The sequence below is a fragment of the Hordeum vulgare genome, chromosome 2H (genome assembly GCF_904849725.1).
Source record: "Hordeum vulgare subsp. vulgare chromosome 2H, MorexV3_pseudomolecules_assembly, whole genome shotgun sequence".
Lineage (NCBI taxonomy): Eukaryota > Viridiplantae > Streptophyta > Magnoliopsida > Poales > Poaceae > Hordeum > Hordeum vulgare.
Window position 1 is genome coordinate 656319594 of NC_058519.1, and position 22105 is coordinate 656341698.

Genomic DNA, 22105 nt, shown 5'->3' on the forward strand with positions numbered 1-22105 from the left:
AAGGTTGGAGATTCAGGTAAGACTTACCAAATATGGCTTGCGTCATGTTAGAGATGTGACGTTTTAAGCCAGATAACTCCTGTTGAACAGTCGCCAGCTTCGCTTCAGCCTTCTCTGCTCTCTTCAAAGCAGCATTTTGGTCAGCTCGAGTTTTTTCTAACTCGGTTTTGAGTTTTTCCAGTTCGACTAGAGCCAATTTATACTTCTCTTCTGACTGGGTTCGGGCGTCTTGTTGTTCAGCTAAGTTTCTCCTTAAATCGCCCAGCGCCAGTTCGGTCTGAGCAAGGTTTTCCTATTGAAAGTTTAAAATAAAGACAAGTCTCAGAATTATTGCAAAGCAATACCCCTGACACTTGGGGGCTAATGTATAATTTCTTAGGAAAAATTATACAAAAATCAAGACCCGGCTCATCTTTTATTGATGACCCGGCCCTTGGGGGTTACTGGTCGCGAAGCTTTTTCTAAATTTTAAAGACCCGGCTCATCTTTTTACTGATGACCCGGCCCTTGGGGGTTACTGGGGATAGTATAAAGTATAAAGTTTACCTCATGTTTGTTGTTTATCATCTTTAGCAGATTTTTCTCCATCTCATAGCTCGCTTCCAGGCGACTTGCGAAGCCAGAACAGAGTTCTTTAAACTCCAGATTTGCATAGTTGGAAAGCTTCGCCTTGGAGAGCCCAGACTCGGGGATTGCCTGAGAGGAGGATGCTACGTGTTTGGACAGAACTGTTGCCTCCGGCTTGGAAAAGCCGGAACCAGTAATGACTACAGCATCTGGGTCATCCGCTGTCGTCAATACGGTCGGCGATTTAGGGGCATCCGCTGTTCCTTTCGGCGACTCAGGAAGATCCACTTGAATTGCCGGCTCAGCTTGACCCGGATCCTCTTGAGTCGGAGTTGATTTCCTTGGAAGTTCGGAAGTTGCATCAGGGATTGATCCACTGGTTTTCCTTTTTTTGGCTTGTGCCCTAACAAAAGGAGATAAGCGTGTTAAGGAATTGAAAAGATCATTATTCTCAAAAGTCAAGGCAAAAGACTTACCCCGGAACTCGAATCATTGGTGGAAGTGTTGATATCACTGAGTCGCCGGAAGTGGGGGGAGAATTCTGCAGAAATTATACATCAATAATACAGGCGGGTTGCAGATGTAATCCAAAGCAGCACGAACAATGGTTGCTCTTATATAAAAAAGGTACCTCGCTTGGTTTTCTTTTGTTTGTTGCTGGCAAGCCAGATATCAGATCGCCAGAGTGACTTCGTGTCTTCCGGTTTGAGGCGTGTTGTGTTTTCTTCAGTAAGAAATTTGGGTCCAAATGGGCATTTGGATGTGAGAAGGGGACTTTCCCACATATTCGCCGGGCCGGCTTAGGTGGAGAAGGAGATGAATCGGAGGAAACAGAAATTACCTCAACAGAGTCTTCTTGGCTTTCGTTATCTTCATTCTATTACAAGAAGAGTGAGAGATATAAACTAAAGGTCAAAAGTAATAGGTGGCGAGTGAAAGGAGGACGGATTGGTACCTCTGAAAGTGCGTCGCCGACTTGAGATTCGTCGACTTCGGATGGCTCAGCCGCAACAGATTTACCTCTGCCCTTGTTTTTCTTAGAGGGCGGCTTAGCAGTTTTCATGGCTTGCTTTTTAGGTCTCCTGGACCAGAACTTATCGCCTTTCTGAAAAGGTATATGGTATGAAGTCATGATGGCAATAAAACAGAAGGAATAAAAATTAAGGGCGGGTCAGCTTTGTTTACCTTGGGCGCCGGGTTAATCTTGCAGAAGGGCTTAAGGCCGATTTGGCCGCACTTTCCTGCGGGTTCGCCGGTCAGCTTTTTGATAATGGCAACAATGTCTTTCTCTGTTAATGTTGTGTGAAAGTAGCATTGGGGATGATCCAGATGTTGGGTAACGTAGCATAAATTCAAAAAATTTCCTACGCATGTACAGATCTTCCTATGGAGACACCAGCAACGAGAGAGGGGTAAGAGCATCTTCATACCTTTGAAGATCGCTAAGCGGAAGCGTTGCTAGAACGCGGTTGATGGAGTCGTACTCGCAGCGATTCTGATCTAGTGCCGAACAACGGCACCTCCGCGTTCAACACACGTGCAGCCCGGTGACGTCTCCCGCACCTTGATCCAGCAAGGAGGAGGGAGAGGTTGGGGAAGAAGACCAGCAACACGACGGCGTGGTGTTGGTGGAGAGACGAGGTCTCCCGGCAGGGCTTCGCCAAGCGCCGGCAGAGAGGAGGAGGAAGAAGTGCAGGGCTGCGCCGAGGGAGAGGGAAAACCGTGTCCTCCAAAGGCCAAAAGTGCCCACTATATATAGGGGAAGGGGAGAGGGGGTGCCACCCCTAGGGTTCCCACCCTAGGGGGTGCGGCAGCCCTCCCAGATGGGGGGTGTGGCGGCCAGATGGGGAGGAGGGGGTGGCGCACCCCTCTGGTGGGCCTAAGGCCCACCTAAGTTAGGGTTCCCCCCCCCTCTTTTTCTTTCCCCTGCGCCATGGGCTGAGTGGGGAGGCGCACCAGCCCAACTAGGGGCTGGTTCCCACCCCCACTTAGCCCATCTTACCTCTTGGGGTCGCAGCCCCCCTTCGGTGGTCCCACGGGACCACCTCCGGTGGTCCCGGTGGTTCCGGTACGTTACCGGTGATGCCCGAAACACTTCCGGTGTCCGAAACCATCCGTCCTATATATCAATCTTTACCTCCGGACCATTCCGGAGCTCCTCGTGACGTCCGGGATCTCATCCGGGACTCCGAACAACTTTCGGTAATCTCGTATAACAATTCCCTATAACCCTAGCGTCATCGAACCTTAAGTGTGTAGACCCTACGGGTTCGGGAGACAGGCAGACATGACCGAGACACCTCTCTGGCCAATAACCATCAGCGGGATCTAGATACCCATGGTGGCTCCCACTAGCTCCACGATGATCTCATCGGATGAACCACGATGTCAAGGATTCAATCAATCCCGTATACAATTCCCTTTGTTTGTCGGTATAGAACTTGCCCGAGATTCGATCGTCGGTATACCTATACCTTGTTCAATCTCGTTACCGGTAAGTCTCTTTACTCGTTCCGTAGCACGTCATCGTGTGACTAACTCCTTAGTCACATTGAGCTCATGATGATGTTCTACCGAGTGGGCCCAGAGATACCTCTCCGTCACACGGAGTGACAAATCCCGATCTCGATTCGTGCCAACCCAACAGACACTTTCGGAGGTACCCGTAGTGCACCTTTATAGTCACCCAGTTACGTTGTGACGTTTGATACACCCAAAGCACTCCTACGGTATCCGGGAGTTGCACAATCTCACGGTCGAAGGAAAAGATACTTGACATTAGAAAAGCATTAGCATACGAACAATACGATCTAGTGCTAGGCTTAGGATTGGGTCTTGTCCACCACATCATTCTCCCAATGATGTGATCCCGTTATCAATGACATCCAATGTCCATGATCAGGAAACCATGATCATCTATTGACTAACGAGCTAGCTAACTAGAGGCTTGCTAGGGACACATTGTGATATATTCATTCACAGATGTATTACTGTTTCCTGTTAATACAATTATAGCATGAACGATAGACGATTATCATGAACAAGGAAATATGATAATAACCATTTTATTATTGCCTCTAGGGCATATTTCCAACAGTCTCCCACTTGCACTAGAGACAATAATCTAGTTACATTGTGATGTATCGAACACCCATAGCATTATGGTGCTGATCATGTTTTGCTCGTGGAAGAGGTTTAGTCAACGGGTCTGCAATATTCAGATCCGTGTGTACTTTACAAATATCTATCACTCCACTCTGGACATGGTCCTGGATGGAGTTGTAGCGGCGCTTGATGTGCTTCGTCTTCCGGTGAAACCTGGGCTCTTTGGCTATGGCAATGGCTCCAGTGTTATCACAGAAGAGTGTCATAGGACCCGACGCGCTTGGAACCACTCCAAGGTCGGTGATGAGCTCCTTCATCCAAATTCCTTCATGAGCCGCTTCTGAAGCAGCTATGTACTCCGCTTCACATGTAGATGCTGCCACGACTTCTTGCTTGCTGCTGCACCAGCTCACTGCCCCACCATTCAACACATATACGTATCCGGTTTGTGACTTAGAGTCATCCGGATCTGTGTCGAAGCTAGCATCGACGTAACCCTTTACGACGAGCTCTTCGTCACCTCCATAAACGAGAAACATTTCCTTAGTCCTTTTCAGGTACTTAAGGATATTCTTGACCGCCGTCCAGTGTTCCGCACCGGGATTACTTTGGTACCTCCCTACCAAGCTTATCGCAAGGTTTATATCAGGTCTGGTACACAGCATGGCATACATTAGAGAGCCCACGGCTGAAGCGTAGGGGACAGAACTCATCTTCTCTCTATCTGCTGCCGTGGTCGGCGACTGAGTCTTACTCAATCTCATACCTTGTAAAACTGGCAAGAACCCTTTCTTTGAGTTTTCCATATTGAACTTCTTCAATATCTTGTCAAGGTATGTACTTTGCGAAAGACCTATGAGGCGTCTCGATCTATCTCTATAGATCTTGATGCCTAATATGTATGCAGCTTCTCCAAGGTCCTTCATTGAAAAACTCTTGTTCAAATAGGCCTTTATGCTCTCCAACATCTCTATATCATTCCCCATCAATAATATGTCATCCACATATAGTACGAGGAAAGCTACAGAGCTCCCACTCACTTTCTTGTACAGACAGGCTTCTCCGTAAACCTGTATGAACCCAAACGCTTTAATCACCTCATTAAAGCGAATGTTCCAACTCTGAGATGCTTGCACCAGCCCATAGAAGGAGCGCTGGAGCTTGCACACTTTGTTAGCACCCTTAGGGTCGACAAAACCTTCTGGTTGCATCATATACAACTCTTCCTTAAGATTCCCGTTAAGGAATGCTGTTTTGACGTCCATTTGCCAAATTTCATAATCATAAAAGGCGGCAATTGCTAACATGATTCGGACTGATTTCAGCTTCGCTACGGGAGAGAAAGTCTCTTCGTAGTCAACTCCTTGAATTTGTCGAAAACCCTTTGCGACAAGTCGAGCTTTGTAAACGGTTACATTACCGTTTGCATCAGTCTTCTTCTTGAAGATCCATTTATTTTCTATGGCTCGCCGGTCATCGGGCAAGTCCACCAAAGTCCATACTTTGTTCTCATACATGGATCCTATCTCGGATTTCATGGCCTCAAGCCATTTGTTGGAATCCGGGCCCGCCATCGCTTCTTCATAGTTCGAAGGTTCACCGTTGTCTAACAACATGATTTCCATCACAGGGTTGCCGTACCACTCTGGTGCGGAGCGTACCCTTGTGGACCTTCGCGGTTCAGTAGTAACTTGATCCGAAGCTTCATGATCATCATCATTAACTTCCTCTTCAGTCAGTGTAGGCACCACAGGAACAACTTCTTGCGCTGCGCTACTTTCCTGTTCGAAAGGGGGTGTAATTACCTCATCAAGTTCTACCTTCCTCCCACTTACTTCTTTCGAGAGAAACTCTTTCTCTAGAAAGGATCCGTTCTTGGCAACAAAGGTTTTACCTTCGGATCTAAGATAGAAGGTATACCCAATAGTTTCCTTAGGGTATCCTATGAATACGCATTTCTCCGCTTTGGGTTCGAGCTTTTCTGGTTGAAGTTTCTTCACATAAGCATCGCAGCCCCAAACTTTAAGAAACGACAACTTAGGTTTCTTGCCAAACCACAGTTCATACGGTGTCGTCTCAACGGATTTAGACGGTGCCCTATTTAAAGTGAATGCTGCAGTTTCTAATGTGTATCCCCAAAATGATAGCGGTAAGTCGGTGAGAGACATCATAGATCGTACCATATCTAATAAGGTGCGATTACGACGTTCAGACACTCCGTTGCGCTGCGGTGTGCCAGGCGGCGTTAGTTGTGAAACGATTCCACACTTTCTTAGGTGTGTGTCAAACTCGTGACTCAAATATTCTCCTCCACGATCAGATCGTAGACATTTTATTTTTCTGTCACGTTGATTCTCAACCTCACTCTGAAATTCCTTGAACTTTTCAAACGTCTCAGATTTGTGCTTCATCAAGTAGATATACCCATACCTACTCAAATCATCGGTGAGAGTGAGAACATAACGATAACCACCGCGAGCTTCAACGTTCATTGGACCACACACATCAATATGTATTATTCCAATAAGTCGGAGGCTCTCTCCATTATTCCTGAGAATGGAGTCTTAGTCATCTTGCCCATGAGGCACGGTTCGCATGTGTCAAATGATTCAAAGTCAAGAGACTCTAGCAGTCCATCAGTATGGAGCTTCTTCATGCGCTTAACGCCGATATGACCAAGGCGGCAGTGCCACAAGTATGTGGGACTATCATTATCAACTTTGCATCTTTTGGTACTCACACTATGAATATGTGTAACATCACGATCGAGATTCATCAAGAATAAACCATTCACCAGCGGAGCATGACCATAAAACATATCACTCATATAAATAGAACAACCATTATTCTCTGACTTAAATGAGTAGCCGTCTCGCATTAAGCAAGACCCTGATACAATGTTCATGCTTAAAGCTGGTACTAAATAACAATTATTAAGGTTTAAAACTAATCCCGACGGTAGATGTAGAGGTAGCGTGCCGACGGCGATCACATCGACCTTTGAACCATTCCCGACGCGCATCGTCACCTCGTCCTTGGCCAGTCTCCGCTTATTCCGCAGTTCCTGCTTTCAGTTGCAAATGTGAGCAACAGCACCGGTATCAAATACCCAGGAGCTACTACGAGCGCTGGTAAGGTACACATCAATAACATGTATATCATATATACCTTTAACGTTGCCGGACTTCTTGTCCGCTAAGTATTTGGGGCAGTTCCGCTTCCAGTGACCTTTTCCCTTGCAGTAGAAGCACTCAGTCTCAGGCTTGGGTCCGTTCTTTTTCTTCTTCCCGGCATCTGGCTTACCGGGCGCGGCAACAGCTTTGCCGTCTTTCTTGAAGTTCTTCTTACCCCTGCCTTTCTTGAAACTAGTGGTCTTGTTGACCATCAACACTTGATGCTCCTTCTTGATTTCTACTTCTGCAGACTTGAGCATCGAGTACAACTCGGGAATGGTTTTCTCCATCCCTTGCATGTTGTAGTTAAGCACAAAGCCTTTGTAACTTGGTGGGAGAGACTGGAGGATTCTGTCAATGATAGCATCATCCGGAATTTCGACTCCAAGTGAAGTCAGACGACCGTGTAACCCAGACATTTTGAGTATGTGCTCACTGACAGAACTGTTCTCCTCCATCTTACAGCTGAAGAACTTGTCGGAGACTTCATATCTCTCGACACGGGCATGAGCTTGAAAAACTAGCTTCAGCTCTTGGAACATCTCATATGCCCCGTGTTGCTCAAAACGTCTTTGGAGCCCCGTTTCTAAACTGTATAACATGCCACACCAGACCAGAGAGTAGTCATCACTTCGCGCTTGCCAGACGTTTAGAACGTCCTGGGCTGCTGCAGGAGCGGGAGGGTCACCTAGCGGCGCATTAAGGACATAAGCCTTTTTAGCTGCTTCAAGGATGAGCTTCAGGTTGCGAACCCAGTCCGCATAGTTGCTACCATCATCTTTCAGCTTGTTTTTCTCTAGGAATGCGTTGAAGTTGAGGTTGACGTTGGACATCTACAATATTTATAAAGACAACTTTTAGACTAAGTTCATGACAATTAAGTTCATTTAATCAAATTAAGTATGAACTCCCACTTAAATCGACATCCCTCTAGTCATCTAAGTGATACATGATCCATGTTGACTAACCCGTGTCTGATCATCACGTGAGACGGACTAGTCACCATGGTGAGCAACTTCATGCTGATCGTATTCAACCATACGACTCATGTTCAACCTTTCGGTCTCTTGTATTCGAGGTCATGTCTGTACATGCTAAGCTCGTCAAGTCAACCTAAGTGTTTCGCGTGTGTAAATCTGGCTTACACCCGTTGTATGCGAACGTTAGAATCTATCACACCCGATCATCACGTGGTGCTTCGAGACAACGAACCTTCGCAACGGTGCACACTTAGGGGAATACGTTCTCGAAATTTTAGGAGGGATCATCTTATTATGCTACCGTCATTTTAAGCAATAAGATGTAAAACATGATAAACATCACAATGCAATCATATAGTGACATGATATGGCCATTATCATCTTTGCTCATTCGATCTCCATCTTCAGGCATCGCATGATCATCATCGTCACCGGCGTGACACCATGATCTCCATCATCATGATCTCCATCATCGTGTCTCCGTGAAGTCGTCACGCCAACTACTACTATCACTACTACTATGGCTAACCGTTAGCAATGAAGTAAAAGTAGCAAGCACATGGCGTTGCATCTCATACAATAAATTAAGACAACTCCTATGGCTCCTGCCGGTTGTCATACTCATCGACATGCAAGTCGTGAAACCTATTACAATAACATGATCATCTCATACATCATACATGCAACATCACAACTTTGGCCATATCACATCACATGTCAAACCCTGCAAAAACAAGTTAGACGTCCTCTAATTGTTGTTGCAAGTTTTACGTGGCTGATTTGGGTTTCTAGCAAGAACGCCTTCTTACCTACGTGACAGCCACAACGATGATATGCCAAAGCTATTTACCCTTCATAAGGACCCTTTTCATCAAATCCAATCCGACTAGAGTAGGAGAGACAGACACCCGCTAGCCACCTTTATGCACGATGTGCATGTCTGTCGGTGGAACCAGTCTCAGGTAAGCGTACGTGTAAGGTCGGTCCGGGCCGCTTCATCCCACAATACCGCCGGAAAAGAATAAGACTAGTAACGCCAAGCAAATTGACAAACCATCGCCCACAACTTTTGTGTTCTACTCGTGCATAGAATCTACGCATAGAAAACCTGGCTCTGATACCACTGTTGGGTAACGTAGCATAAATTCAAAAAAATTCCTACGCATGTACAGATCTTCCTATGGAGAGACCAGCAACGAGAGAGGGGTAAGAGCATCTTCATACCTTTGAAGATCGCTAAGCGGAAGCGTTGCTAGAACGCGGTTGATGGAGTCGTACTCACAGCGATTCCGATCTAGTGCCGAACAACGGCACCTCCGCGTTCAACACACGTGCAGCCCGGTGACGTCTCCCGCACCTTGATCCAGCAAGGAGGAGGGAGAGGTTGGGGAAGAAGACCAGCAACACGACGGCGTGGTGTTGGTGGAGAGACGAGGTCTCCCGGCAGGGCTTCGCCAAGCGCCGGCAGAGAGGAGGAGGAAGAAGTGCAGGGCTGCGCCAAGGGAGAGGGAAAACCGTGTCCTCCAAAGGCCAAAAGTGCCCACTATATATAGGGGAAGGGGAGAGGGGGTGCCACCCCTAGGGTTCCCACCCTAGGGGGTGCGGCAGCCCTCCCAGATGGGGGGTGTGGCGGCCAGATGGGGAGGAGGGGGTGGCGCACCCCTCTGGTGGGCCTAAGGCCCACCTAAGTTAGGGTTCCCCCCCTCTTTTTCTTTCCCCTGCGCCATGGGCTGAGTGGGGAGGCGCACCAGCCCAACTAGGGGCTGGTTCCCACCCCCACTTAGCCCATCTTACCTCTTGGGGTCGCAGCCCCCTTTCGGTGGTCCCCCGGGACCACCTTCGGTGGTCCCGGTGGTCCCGGTACGTTACGGGTGATGCCCGAAACACTTCCGGTGTCCGAAACCATCCGTCCTATATATCAATCTTTACCTCCGGACCATTCCGGAGCTCCTCGTGACGTCCGGGATCTCATCCGGGACTCCGAACAACTTTCGGTAATCTCGTATAACAATTCCCTATAACCCTAGCGTCATCGAACCTTAAGTGTGTAGACCCTACGGGTTCGGGAGACAGGCAGACATGACCGAGACACCTCTCTGGCCAATAACCATCAGCGGGATCTGGATACCCATGGTGGCTCCCACTAGCTCCACGATGATCTCATCGGATGAACCACGATGTCAAGGATTCAATCAATCCCGTATACAATTCCCTTTGTCTGTCGGTATAGAACTTGCCCGAGATTCGATCGTCGGTATACCTATACCTTGTTCAATCTCGTTACCGGTAAGTCTCTTTACTCGTTCCGTAGCACGTCATCGTGTGACTAACTCCTTAGTCACATTGAGCTCATGATGATGTTCTACCGAGTGGGCCCAGAGATACCTCTCCGTCACACGGAGTGACAAATCCCAATCTCGATTCGTGCCAACCCAACAGACACTTTCGGAGGTACCCGTAGTGCACCTTTATAGTCACCCAGTTACGTTGTGACGTTTGATACACCCAAAGCACTCCTACGGTATCCGGGAGTTGCACAATCTCACGGTCGAAAGAAAATATACTTGACATTAGAAAAGCATTAGCATACGAACAATACGATCTAGTGCTAGGCTTAGGACTGGGTCTTGTCCACCACATCATTCTCCCAATGATGTGATCCCGTTATCAATGACATCCAATGTCCATGATCAGGAAACCATGATCATCTATTGACTAACGAGCTAGCTAACTAGAGGCTTGCTAGGGACACATTGTGATCTATTCATTCACACATGTATTACTGTTTCCTGTTAATACAATTATAGCATGAACGATAGACGATTATCATGAACAAGGAAATATGATAATAACCATTTTATTATTGCCTCTAGGGCATATTTCAAACACCAGAGTGCCGTCAAATTCACACATTAGACCATCTCGGCGGCTCAGAGGAAGAATCCGCCATTCGACCCAGCAGCGGATCAGGTCAACCCCGGTAAGACCATTGTTCGTCAGGGATCTCAGTTCAGACAATATTGGGATGAACTCCGACTCTTCTTCCTCGGTGAGCTTGTCGGGGAGCTTGAAGTTAACCGGAAGGCGGGTTGGCCTGTAGCCCAGAAGCTTGTTCTCACCAGCAGGGGACGTTTCTTGACAATAAAACCAAGATTCACCCCAGCCCTTGGGATGGCTAGGCATGATGAGTGAAGGAAACGGACTATCCCTACGGCGCTGGACGTTGACACCGCCGAGTTCCAGACTGGGGCCGTTGTGGAATTCCGTCTGGCGATTCAGATGGAAAAAGTGCCAGAACAAAGGAACAGAAGGTTCAATCCGCAGATAAGCTTCGCAAAGGACTTGGAATTGGCTCAAGTTGCTTATGGAATTGGGTCCCAGGTCCTGGAGTCGGACGTTCATGAAGGTCAAAGCGTCCCTAAGAAATTTGGATCCGGGCGGCTTAAAACCCCGTTCCAAGTGTTCCACGAAGACTACTATTTCCCCTTCTTTGGGGTTAGGGAGATCTTCTCCCAACCCGGTGCACCATCCAATGACATCTTGAGGATCCAAGCAACCCGCTTTCACGTAATTAGCTAAGACAGCATCATCAACTTTGGTAGGAAGCCAATCGCTCTTGAAAACGGCGCCCATGCTACAAGTAGGTAGAAGTGTGAGGTTATATGTCTTGGACATCTATTATGTGAATCGGGATCTGTTCATGTTAACCCGCCGGACTAAGAGGCCGGGTTGGGTTGTTATGGCGACTTATGGAGTAGAGTTACTTCCCAAAGACTATATTTCTGTGGATGGTAAGGTTTATTCGTTCCAAAGCACTAAGGGGGGATGAAGGCTACAAACAGATTCCTCGCGAACAGTAAATGAGGAATAGATCTGCCGAGCAGATATAAAAGCTTACGAATATAGCTGAGCACGAACAATTTACTATCAGGTGATACTCCTCATTTGGAGAAGACATTGTGTTCAAAAATTCGCAAGTACAGCAGATGATTAAAATTATTCAAGGCACTGGCTATCCTATCGGTGCTCGGACTAATCGATTCGAGGGGAATGAATAGCTGTGAGCGGAAAGCTTCGAAGCTACGGCAATGGCGGAAATACAAGCGAGGAATAAACCTACTCCTAAGAAGGTTAACGGAGGCCTAACCTGATGTTCTTGATCAGAGAAGACCGGCGGTGCGGAGATCGCTGGAGAAGCGCGGGAGTCCCGACGAAAGAAGAGACCTTCGGCGGCGGCGGAGCTCGGGGCGAGCAACGAGGTTGCCGGTGGTGATGCGATGGACAAGTGACGGCGAACGGATCGACCGAGGTGCCAAGCTTGACGACGGCGACGGCTTGCGGGCGGCGCTGAAGCTCCTCGAACGGGGGCGGAAGTTGCGGCCGGCGGCGGAGCCCTCGGGAAGCGATGCGGTCTTTTGCTGCGATAATGGGGGGGACTGACGAGACTGGTAGGTGGCCAGCGTCAGCTCTGTCCCTTCCGCCCATTTATCAGGACGGGCGCTGGGATCGAGGCGCCGTGAGCGGGAACCGTTGGGGAATAAAAGATTCGCCATGATGACGTCCGAAATTTTTGGGGTAATGATGCATTAAAAGATCCGTTGGGATTATGTTAAGTTTCCTGAAGATCGAGGGATAAGGAAGGTGCCGACGGGAAATGGATTGGCGACTCAAGATTTTTCCGGTACCGGATGGCGAGTTAAAATTTCTGACGTATGGAGGAAAACGAAGGAGTGAATCACCTTCAACTAAAGCGGAAGTCTTGGCATGAAAATTCAAGTCAATTTGGGGCCTAATGTTGGGGATATTGCTTATTAAGTGACCCGCCCAATATGGGCCGGGTTACTAGTAAGGCGATTCATCCTCTGGGCTATTTGGGCCTCAGCCTGGGCGGTTCAAGGCCGCGGGACGGTTATGATTTACGGAAGGTCTGTGGGTTTTGCAAGACGGCGACTTAGAGACCGCGGTGGTCACGATCTGTAAGGAGAAAGGGACTCTTGTAAAACCCTAAGGCCTCGACCTATATATAAAGGCAAGCCTTAAGGGGGAGAGAGAGGTTAGAAAATCATCGAGTGCTAGGATAGGCGAGTTACGCCTCCCTTGTAACCGAATCCACATCAATACACATAAAGCAGGACGTAGGCTATTACCTCCTCTCGAGGGGCCGAACCTGGGTAAACCGCCGTGTTCCTCCTGTTCAACCCCTTTGAGTCGCCACCAAGGTGCGATGGCTCCCGTACTAAATCCTTTCACGAGGACATCTGCCGTGACAAAACCACGACATCCGGCGAATGATCAGGGCACTCTGGATCCTCCGACGCGTGAGGGAACTTGGCCTTCTTCTTCGGCTCCTCCTCCGGCGCGTGAGGGCACTCCGCCTCCTTCTTCGACTCCTCCTCCGGCGCGTCGGAGCAGTCCGCCTTCTTCGGCTCCTCCTGCGGCGCATTGGAGCAGCCCGCCTCCTTCTTCGCCTCCTCCTCCAGCGCGTCGGAGCAGTCCGCCTCCTTCTTTGACTCCTCCTCCGGCGCGTCAGAGCAGTCCATCTCCTTCTTCGGCTCCTTCCCCGACACGTCGGAGCACTCCGCCTCCTTCTCCGGCTCCTCCTCCAGTGCGTCGGAGCAGTCTTCCTCCTTCGGCTCCTCCTCAGGCGCGTCATAGCAGTCCTCCTCCTTCGGCTCCTCCTCAAGGGCGTCGGAGCAGTCCTCCTCCTTCGGCTCCTCCTCAGGCGCGTCGGAGCAGTCCGCCTCCTCCGCAATGGCGGAAGACAGACGTCGTCACCGCTCCGCCGAAAATTACACAAGTAAGAAAGATGTCGCCTCGTCCTCCTTCTCTCAAGTGGAAGACGGACTCCGCCGCCGCTCTGGCCGCTAGGAGTGATGCAATGTTAGAAAAACGAAGAAGTGGGAATAACAATTCCCCAGCTCGGCCAACAGAAGAAGCAATCGTGCCCCCCCCCCCCCCCCGCGCTCAAGGTGTCTAGCGATATCGTTGTCGCTAATGATTCGGGGTTGCTGCCCGGTACCAATCCTGGTGATTACGTGAACCATTCAGTAATTTTTGAGATAGCTAAGGTAACAAATGAAGAAACATATAAATACATGCTCGGAAAGCCTCTCATCAAACCTGGTCATCCTCCTCTAACACCGAGGAAGCACGAATTGCATGAGTGGTACATGAACATCTTCACGGAGACTAGGAAAGACTCTGTGTATATGAGAGTGAAAAAGATCACGATTTCATTGGAGCTACATTGCTGCTTGTTCAATTTGAGGAGTTATTTCAGTTATACAATAAACTGGCCCTCGACAAACAACCTCTGACTTCCTACTGTTTGTAAGTATTACTTCTATAGTTAAGTTTCTAGCTCAGCTCGTTCATTGCATGTATCTATAATTATCCTCACCATGTATCAATAAACTTGATGCCATTTTTTATGAAAAGTAAAACCCAAAAGGCCATATCCGTGTATAACCATTCAACCTTTTGCCTATGTTGTGTTTATGGACAAATAAGAATTCAGCCTGCACCCCTTTGTTTTAGGTGACTTATCAATGAAAACTCCCCTATATTATGGTAATATACTAAAACTATATCATGTGATGCCTGCTATTTCAACATATTTATCCATTGCAATTGTTCTTTGAGCATGCTAATCAATGTTATTAATGTAACTGTCCCAAAGTGCATGCTTAATAGTGCAGCATCTTTAGTGTTCCTCGAGCAAAATGGAAGCAAAGGAGAAAGAAACACATATGCTATCTCGTTGCAAAGGTAGCAAGGTTAGAATGAAATCAAAGTCACTTGTCAATCAAGTAGTCCGAGTTGTCGACAAGTTTATCACATGGAGGGGACCATAGCACGAATCATAACGTAGGCGTGGACGATGAACCAATCGACGATGTATCCTTCCACAAGATCGAAGATAACACTAGAAATCAACATGAAGGATCAGCAGCCTCCTGAAGAGTAAAGGAATATCAGAAAATAAAAGGAAGAAGTTAGGTAATGGGTTGATGCTCCGGCTGGAGATAACTTGCAGAAGACTACCAATAAAACGCCTTTTTTCCTGAGATTGCCAATAGACACCGTGGTGTTTTCCCTTGTAGAATCCTGTTTTGTTTTTCTACTTCATCGACATGATTCACCTGTTGCCACATTGTAGATTTGGAGGTCTTTAATTATGACAAGGTGGTATGTATACATGAACCAGTGAGAAGAATGCCGTCCAAGAAACATCATCTGCAGGGGAGAACCAAAGACCCTTCACGTTACCTGCACTATGCACAAAACATTCCAAAACATCCGTAGCGGTAGGGTGGCGTAGCGCTGATGCACCAAGGTCGACTCCTGCTTGGAGGAAGAATCAAATGCTATCCCCTTCCAAACGACCAAGGTCCGAATGAAATCAAAGTCATCTGGCAGTGAAGTAGTCGAGTTGCCGACCAGTTTATCACACGAAAGGGACCATATATATAGCGAAATTGTAACAGGGGGATGACCAATCAATTAGTGGCGTATCCTTACAGAAGACCAAAGATGACATGAGAACTTACCAGTTGTGCTTGCTTGCTTGTAGAACTATGGGTTCTTTTCTAACTCCACCAACACAATTTAACTGCGGGCAGATTACTTTTAGGCCTTTATGGAACTTATATACTATGTATCTACAGAGTACAGACCAGTGAGAACAAGGCCATCTTAGACACATCTTCGGATGGGGCTCCACCGACCGATGCACCCAGGCCGGCTCCTGCTTGGAGTTAGTTCTCAAAGTATATCTCACCTGTTTGCTTGTTTTCCCTAATAAAAACACCCTTGCCTACATTTTAAAACAAAACGTTCATCAGAAAGTGTAAAATGCTGAGCACTCCATCCTGCTCGCTGTTCAAATATATTGTCCGCCTTCCTCTATCACTTCGAACATTTGTATGAGTTGGTTGATGCATTAATTCAATATGATATCAGAGTCAAGAGATCGTTTAAGGCCTTGTTTGGAACCACCCAGATTATATAATCTGGTTTTTATAATCTATTGTATTTCCAAACAGGACAGTTTATATTGTAGATTTTATAAACTAGATGACCAGATTATTATAATCTCATAATCTCCTCTACCCCAGCTAAAATGAGATTATGGATTACAAATGACGTGTTATCCTTGTAAACTTCAAGAGAATTACGCAGTGGCACCGCAACTTTCCTATTTTTTTCTTGTAAACTGAGGACAAACATGTCATTGTACATTTTAAAAGCTGGTTTACAGTTTATATAATCTGGCCTCCAACATGCCTACCTGGATTATTTTTATAAACCAGATTATATAATCTATGTTCATAATCCAGATTATTATAATCTATTATGGTTCCAAACAGGGCCTAAGGTCATCCCTTCTATTACACCACTCCAGTCGATCAAAGATGAAATGAGAAATCATGATGAAGGATCTGCAGCCTTCATGCAGCCTTTTTTAAAGTAAAGAAATAACAGAAAAGAAAAGAAGAAGTTGGGTAATGGGATGATGCATCCTGGAAGAGTAGGAAAATTGCGGTCCCCTGCCTACATTCATCATGAAGGCTCATTTTGAAAGAAGTAAGGAATGGAGAAAAAGGAAAAGAAGAAGCTGCCTGCACGCATGCCTTGGTGGCGTTGGTTCCAGGTAGAATACAAGAACAAATCCTTTTGCTAGCTGCTCACGGCGCGCACACACACGGAGATAGACGTGTGCATCGCATTGCATGCAAGGCCACACCCACACACCACACAGACGCATGCATGCTAGGTGCTAGCCTAGCCTGATTCTGCGAAACCGATCAATCAAACTCCTGAGACACCATCACACACACCAGTCCGCCGGCGGCGGCGGAGGGATTTAGCCATGGCGGAGCTGGCGTCAGGCGCTGTGGGGACGCTGCTGGGCGTGATCAGCCATGAGGCGCTGAGGCTCGGACGCGTCCGGCACGACGTGCAGTTCATCCAGGAGGAGATGGAGAGCATGGGCAGCTTCCTGGCGAACCTCTCCGGGAATAGCCGTGAGCACGACGAGCAGGTCCGCACCTGGATGAACCAGGTCCGGATCCTCGCCAATGACTGCAACAACTGCATCGACCTCTACCTCTACCGCGGGGACCCCGCGCTCCACTTGCCTAAGGAAGGTCCTGGCCGCTACCTCTTGTGGGCTCCCTGGCTGCTGCGCAAGCTGCTCGCGCAGCATCGCGCCGCGGGCCAGCTGAGGGAGCTCAAGGACCGGGCACAGGATATCGGCAACCGCCGATTAAGGTATGGCGTCGAGGTCAAACCGGTGGAGTCATCACCATCTTCTCAAGCTGGGCAGCTCGCAGAGCCATCGTTATTGCCAGCCACTCAAGACCATGAAGAAGAAGAAGACGACGACCACCACCAAGACGGGGGTGATCCACCACTCAAGGTGGTGGCCTTGTCCATGACTAGTATGAAGATGAACAAGGAAGATTACTTTAGGAGGAGGCTAGACCACTGGATGGTGCAATCGGGGGTGAAACTGGAGGCGGCCGGATCAAAACCACCACTGCCATCCATCACCTTTGTGGTAATAGAGAACAAAGATGCCGATGCTCTTCCGAATGAAGCCTTGGACGTGGCGAAAGCCTATTTCAAGAGGGCAGAGGATGAGAAAAACAATGGTGTGCCACGGGACACCGATCCTGCACATGAAGATAAGGCTGTGACACCGGAGATCAAGGACGCCGACGCTCTTACGCATGAAGATAAGGCAGCTGTGCCATCGGCGAGCAAGGACGCCGACGCTCTTACGCATGAAGATAAGGCAGCTGTGCCATCGGCGAGCAAGGACGTCAACACTCTTTGCTCAAAGATAAGGAAGATAAGGTGGTTATGCCACCGAAGATCAAGGACGTCGGGGCCACTGAAGATCAAGGATGTCGACACCCTTGCGCATGAAGATAAGGCTGTGGTGACACTGGAGACCAAGGGCGACGATGACGCTCTTGCGCATGAAGACAAGGCGGATGTTCCAGCAAAGATCAAGGGCGAAGGTGGCGCTCTTGCTCATGAAGATAAGCCAAATGTGCCATCAGAGTCCAAGGGTGACAACGGCTCTCTTGTGCATGAAGATAAGGCGGATGTGACAGCGAGCACCAAGGGCGACAGTGGCGCTCCTGCGCATGAGGATAAGGCGGGCATGCCATCATCGACCAAGGGCGACGGTGGTGCCCTTGCGCATGAAGATAAGGTGGATGTGCCATCAGAGACCAAGGGCGGCGACGATGGCCCTCTTGTGCATGAAGATAAGGTGGATGTACCATCCGGGACCATGGGCAACAGTGGCGCTCTTGGGCATGAAGATATGGCGGATGTGCCATCAGGGCCCAAGGGCGACGGTGGCCCTCTTGCGGATGAAGATAAGGCGGATCTGCCATCAAAGACCAGTGGCGATGGCGGTCTTCTTGCGCCTGAAGCTAAGGGGGACGTGCAACCGGTGACCAAGGGAGACCGCGGCGCTCTTGCGCCTGAAGCTAAGGCAGATGTATCATCGGAAACCAAGGACGGAGAACACGTCGTCTTGGTCGACGTCCTGGAGGTGCACTACAGTTTTGTAAGGCTAAGACCGCACAAGATTCTTTGCTACATCCTGGCTGAGATCAAGCGGCAGCAAAAGATAGGTCCTCCTGCTGGTCCTCGTAGTTGCATGTTAAAATGGGATACTTACGATTACAGAAAGGAGACGATGGGTGAAATCAAGACAAAGATAAAAACAATGGATGTCAACAAGAAGCTTCAAGACATCAAAATTTGCAATCTTGAGGATGGGAAAGAGCAGCTGTCAGAGCTGCAAAAATCACACAAGGGCAGAAAAAATACGGAAGGCAAATCACCCATGGGCAAAGAAACTTTGGAACACTTAGTCAGAGATAAATCACTGGACATACTACTCTGGCTGCTCACCTACCACTCAACTACTACTGCTACATCTGAAAAAGAGAAAAAGAGCAAATCCATGGTGGCAGAATTGTACGATGACATCATCAAGAATACAGCAACAAAACTTGGAAACATTCTAGAGAAACAGGAATATGAAAACATTCTGCGGGAGGTGTTCCCAAACCCAAAGTGGACCACCACTGCTTCCAATAGTACTCCTAGAACATTGGTGGATGATATCATCAAACATATGGTCAAGAAAGAGGTTAAGGAGATGCTGCATGAGCTGCGGGTAGACAAATCTGACAAGAACCCTGAGACAGGCAGTGAAGAAGCTCAAACCGCCCCGAAAGATGATTTTCAAGTAAACACAGATAACAAGAAGGAAGAAATCGTAAGGGAGATCATGAAGCAGCTCAAGATCAAAATGGTCGCGCAAAAGATTAAAGAATGTTTGAGAGATAATAATCAAAGGATCCTGGTCATCCTCAAAGTTTCTGACAAGTATGTACCCCAATGGGAAGAGACCAGAAATAGTTTGAGCCTGTTGGGGTCGAACTGCCCCATCTCTGGTGCTGTGATTGTGGCCAAGACCACTCAAGATGACACAAGGCAATATTTTGGCTGTCCAGGGCTGGAGCTTATAGAATATTCTCCTGTTGGCCTCTACTTTGATATTGTGCTCCAGGTTACAAGCCAGTATATAAATGACCATCGGGTTCTTCACAACATCTTGTGCAAGTGCAAGCCACATGAATTCTGCATGAAGATCTTCGCTCATGCATTGTATGCCAAACCCAAAAGGAGCAGTGACGAGTTAAAGAAGTTGCACGACACCTTGCATGATGTTGCCACACAAAAATCATTGCCCAGTATGATGTTCAAGTTCTCTTACAGGGACCTGCCTAAAGAGTACAGGTCCTGTTTGTTGTACCTCGCTATCTTCCCTCAAGGACAAACCGTCAGACGGTCAACCTTGATAGGACGATGGGTTGCAGAAGGGATGATAACCACCAAAGAGTGGAGCTGGCCTTCTTCAGTGGTTGAGGCTGAGAAATGTTTTGATACACTCGTTGCTAGGTGCCTTGTTTGTCCAGCTGACATTGGTGCTTCTGGAAAGGTCAAGAGTTGCATGGTGGATAAGCTAGTCTATGGGTTCATTACCAAGATCGCCATTAAGCAGCGAATTCTGGAGACACGTCTGTCACACCACTTGGCTCATCACTTCTCCATTTTCAGTGATGTCCGTCTCCGCAGCTCTGAGAAAATAGAGAATTTCTTGAAAAAATCATCTCAGTTCTCCAAGCTCAAGGTGCTAGATCTAGAAGGTTGTGTATGCTTCCCGGAGTACCAGCACTACCTGACTGACATATGCAGGAAGATACTAATGCTCAAGTATCTCAGCCTAAGGGGAACGGGCGTTACCAGGCTGCCCAGTGAAATCAACAATCTTCTTGAGCTGGAGGTATTGGATATCCGGGAGACTGAGATCCCTGCATCTGCAACAAGAAATGTCCTGCTGCGAAAGCTGAAACGTCTGCTGGCTGGTAAAAAGCTAAAGGATCTGATGGCTAGTCAAAGCAGTCCTGCTGACAAGACAGAAAAAGTGGAGGTCCTGTGCAATGCCAAGCTTCAGAATGTTCGGAAGCGTCTGTCGCCTAGTCATGTTGATTCAAGTCCTGCTGATTACTTCAGTGTGCAGATCCCTGGCAAGATCGAAAAAATGCTGGGTGTGGAGGTATTGTCCAATGTCAAGCCGAAGAATCGACAAGACTTGGTAGACATTGCAACTCTAAATGACCTAAAGAAGCTCGGTGTGGTTATCAACAAAGAGAGTGACCTCAAGTCATTGCTTAATTCAATCAGTGACCTCCTAAACCAGTCTCTCCGTTCTCTGACAATTACTCTTGACATAGCCATATACGAGAAGCCTGAAGCAGAGCGGAGCCTGAGAAACAAACCCAAGGATCTTGAGAGCCTAACTATCAATGGAAAGAGTAAATGCCCCAGGGATTTTGAGAGCCCCAAGGATCTTGAGAGCACTAGCACACAAATGTGGAAGCTTCTTGAGTCATTGACCGAAAATGGAAAGCAACTTGCGAAGGTAACTCTAAGTTGCACTTTTTTGAGCCAAAAACATCTGAAGGTCCTTGCCAATCTTAAGAACTTACGTTGTGTCAAGCTTCGACACAGTGCGTACAATGACAGCAAGCTCACTTTCAATAAGGGAGAATTCAAAAATCTCAACAAATTTCTTGTTGAGGGAAACAACATGACTGAAATCAAATTTGATAAGGGAGCTGCTAGTAACCTCGAGAAGATCGTTTTGTCCTCCACCAACATAGTCTCTATCAGTGGAGTCAACTGCCTTCAGAAACTGGAGGAGCTCGAGTTGAAGGGCGTCAATGACAAGAAGATGGTGCATTCGTTATTTGACAATGCCAAGCACATAGCCAAGGTGACTCTTCGTGATACAATGCTAGAGCAAGGTGATCTGAAAATCCTCGCAGGCAATAAAAAGATGCGCTACCTAGCGCTCTTGGGGAAGTTTTATAATGACCGTCATCTTATCTTCGAAGATGAATTCCAAAACCTCAACCTTCTTACTGTTGACTCCTCTGAGTCTGACATAACCGAGATAAGCTTCACCAACAGCTCTCCTAATCTTGAGAAGATCGTCTGGTCATCCAAGGAAATTGTTTCTCTGTCAGGAATCAACAAACTTCCTGCATTAAAGGAGCTGGAGTTGAACGGTGGTGACAGTGTCCCTAACATGTTGGAAGAAGAGACTAAAAAACGGAAGATTAGGCTTGACTACAAACCCACGGATAAGCCCAAAAAAAATAAAAAAAATAAAAGAGAAGCGGATAAATCCTTGTGGAAGGTGAAGGATTGGTGCTGGAGCAACTGAAGGCCATCCTGTTACTTCTTCCGTTCATCATCAATTCCTGCCATGGTATGTGTTTGTGTGTGCTCGTGTGGTTTGCCATTGTGTGTTTCTGTCTACTGAGTGTGCATTTGTGTTGTGCTTGTGCCGATTGGTTTGAGTGGTGTGGGTGTGGGAGTCCAGTTACTAATTCTACTTACAGGTCCACGTGTGTGGCTTTCCTCTGGACAATATGGTTCCATGTAATAAGTGCAATGCCTGTACACACATTTGACTTATTATTATATACACTTGTGTGCTATATCATGTACGTTTGGCTGGGCTGGTGTATGTTATACTGTATATGTTTACATAATAACGAAGCTAGCAGCTGTAATATCAGCAGCACTTAATTATTGTCCCTTGGAGCGGAGTTTTATGCAGACCGAAGGTTTCTCAGATATTTGTTCATCTTGACAGAATTTAGTAACATGTGTGCG

The 22105-nt window shown here is 47.6% G+C and overlaps 1 protein-coding gene across 1 annotated transcript; it reads left to right on the forward strand.

Moving 5' to 3' along the window:
- Positions 1–16688: 16688 nt before the first annotated feature.
- LOC123428490 lies at positions 16689–22087 on the forward strand. The gene has a single exon (XM_045112702.1). It carries the CDS (start codon positions 16698–16700, stop codon positions 21648–21650), a length of 4953 nt encoding a protein of 1650 aa, XP_044968637.1. The 5' UTR covers positions 16689–16697; the 3' UTR covers positions 21651–22087.
- Positions 22088–22105: the final 18 nt, after the last annotated feature.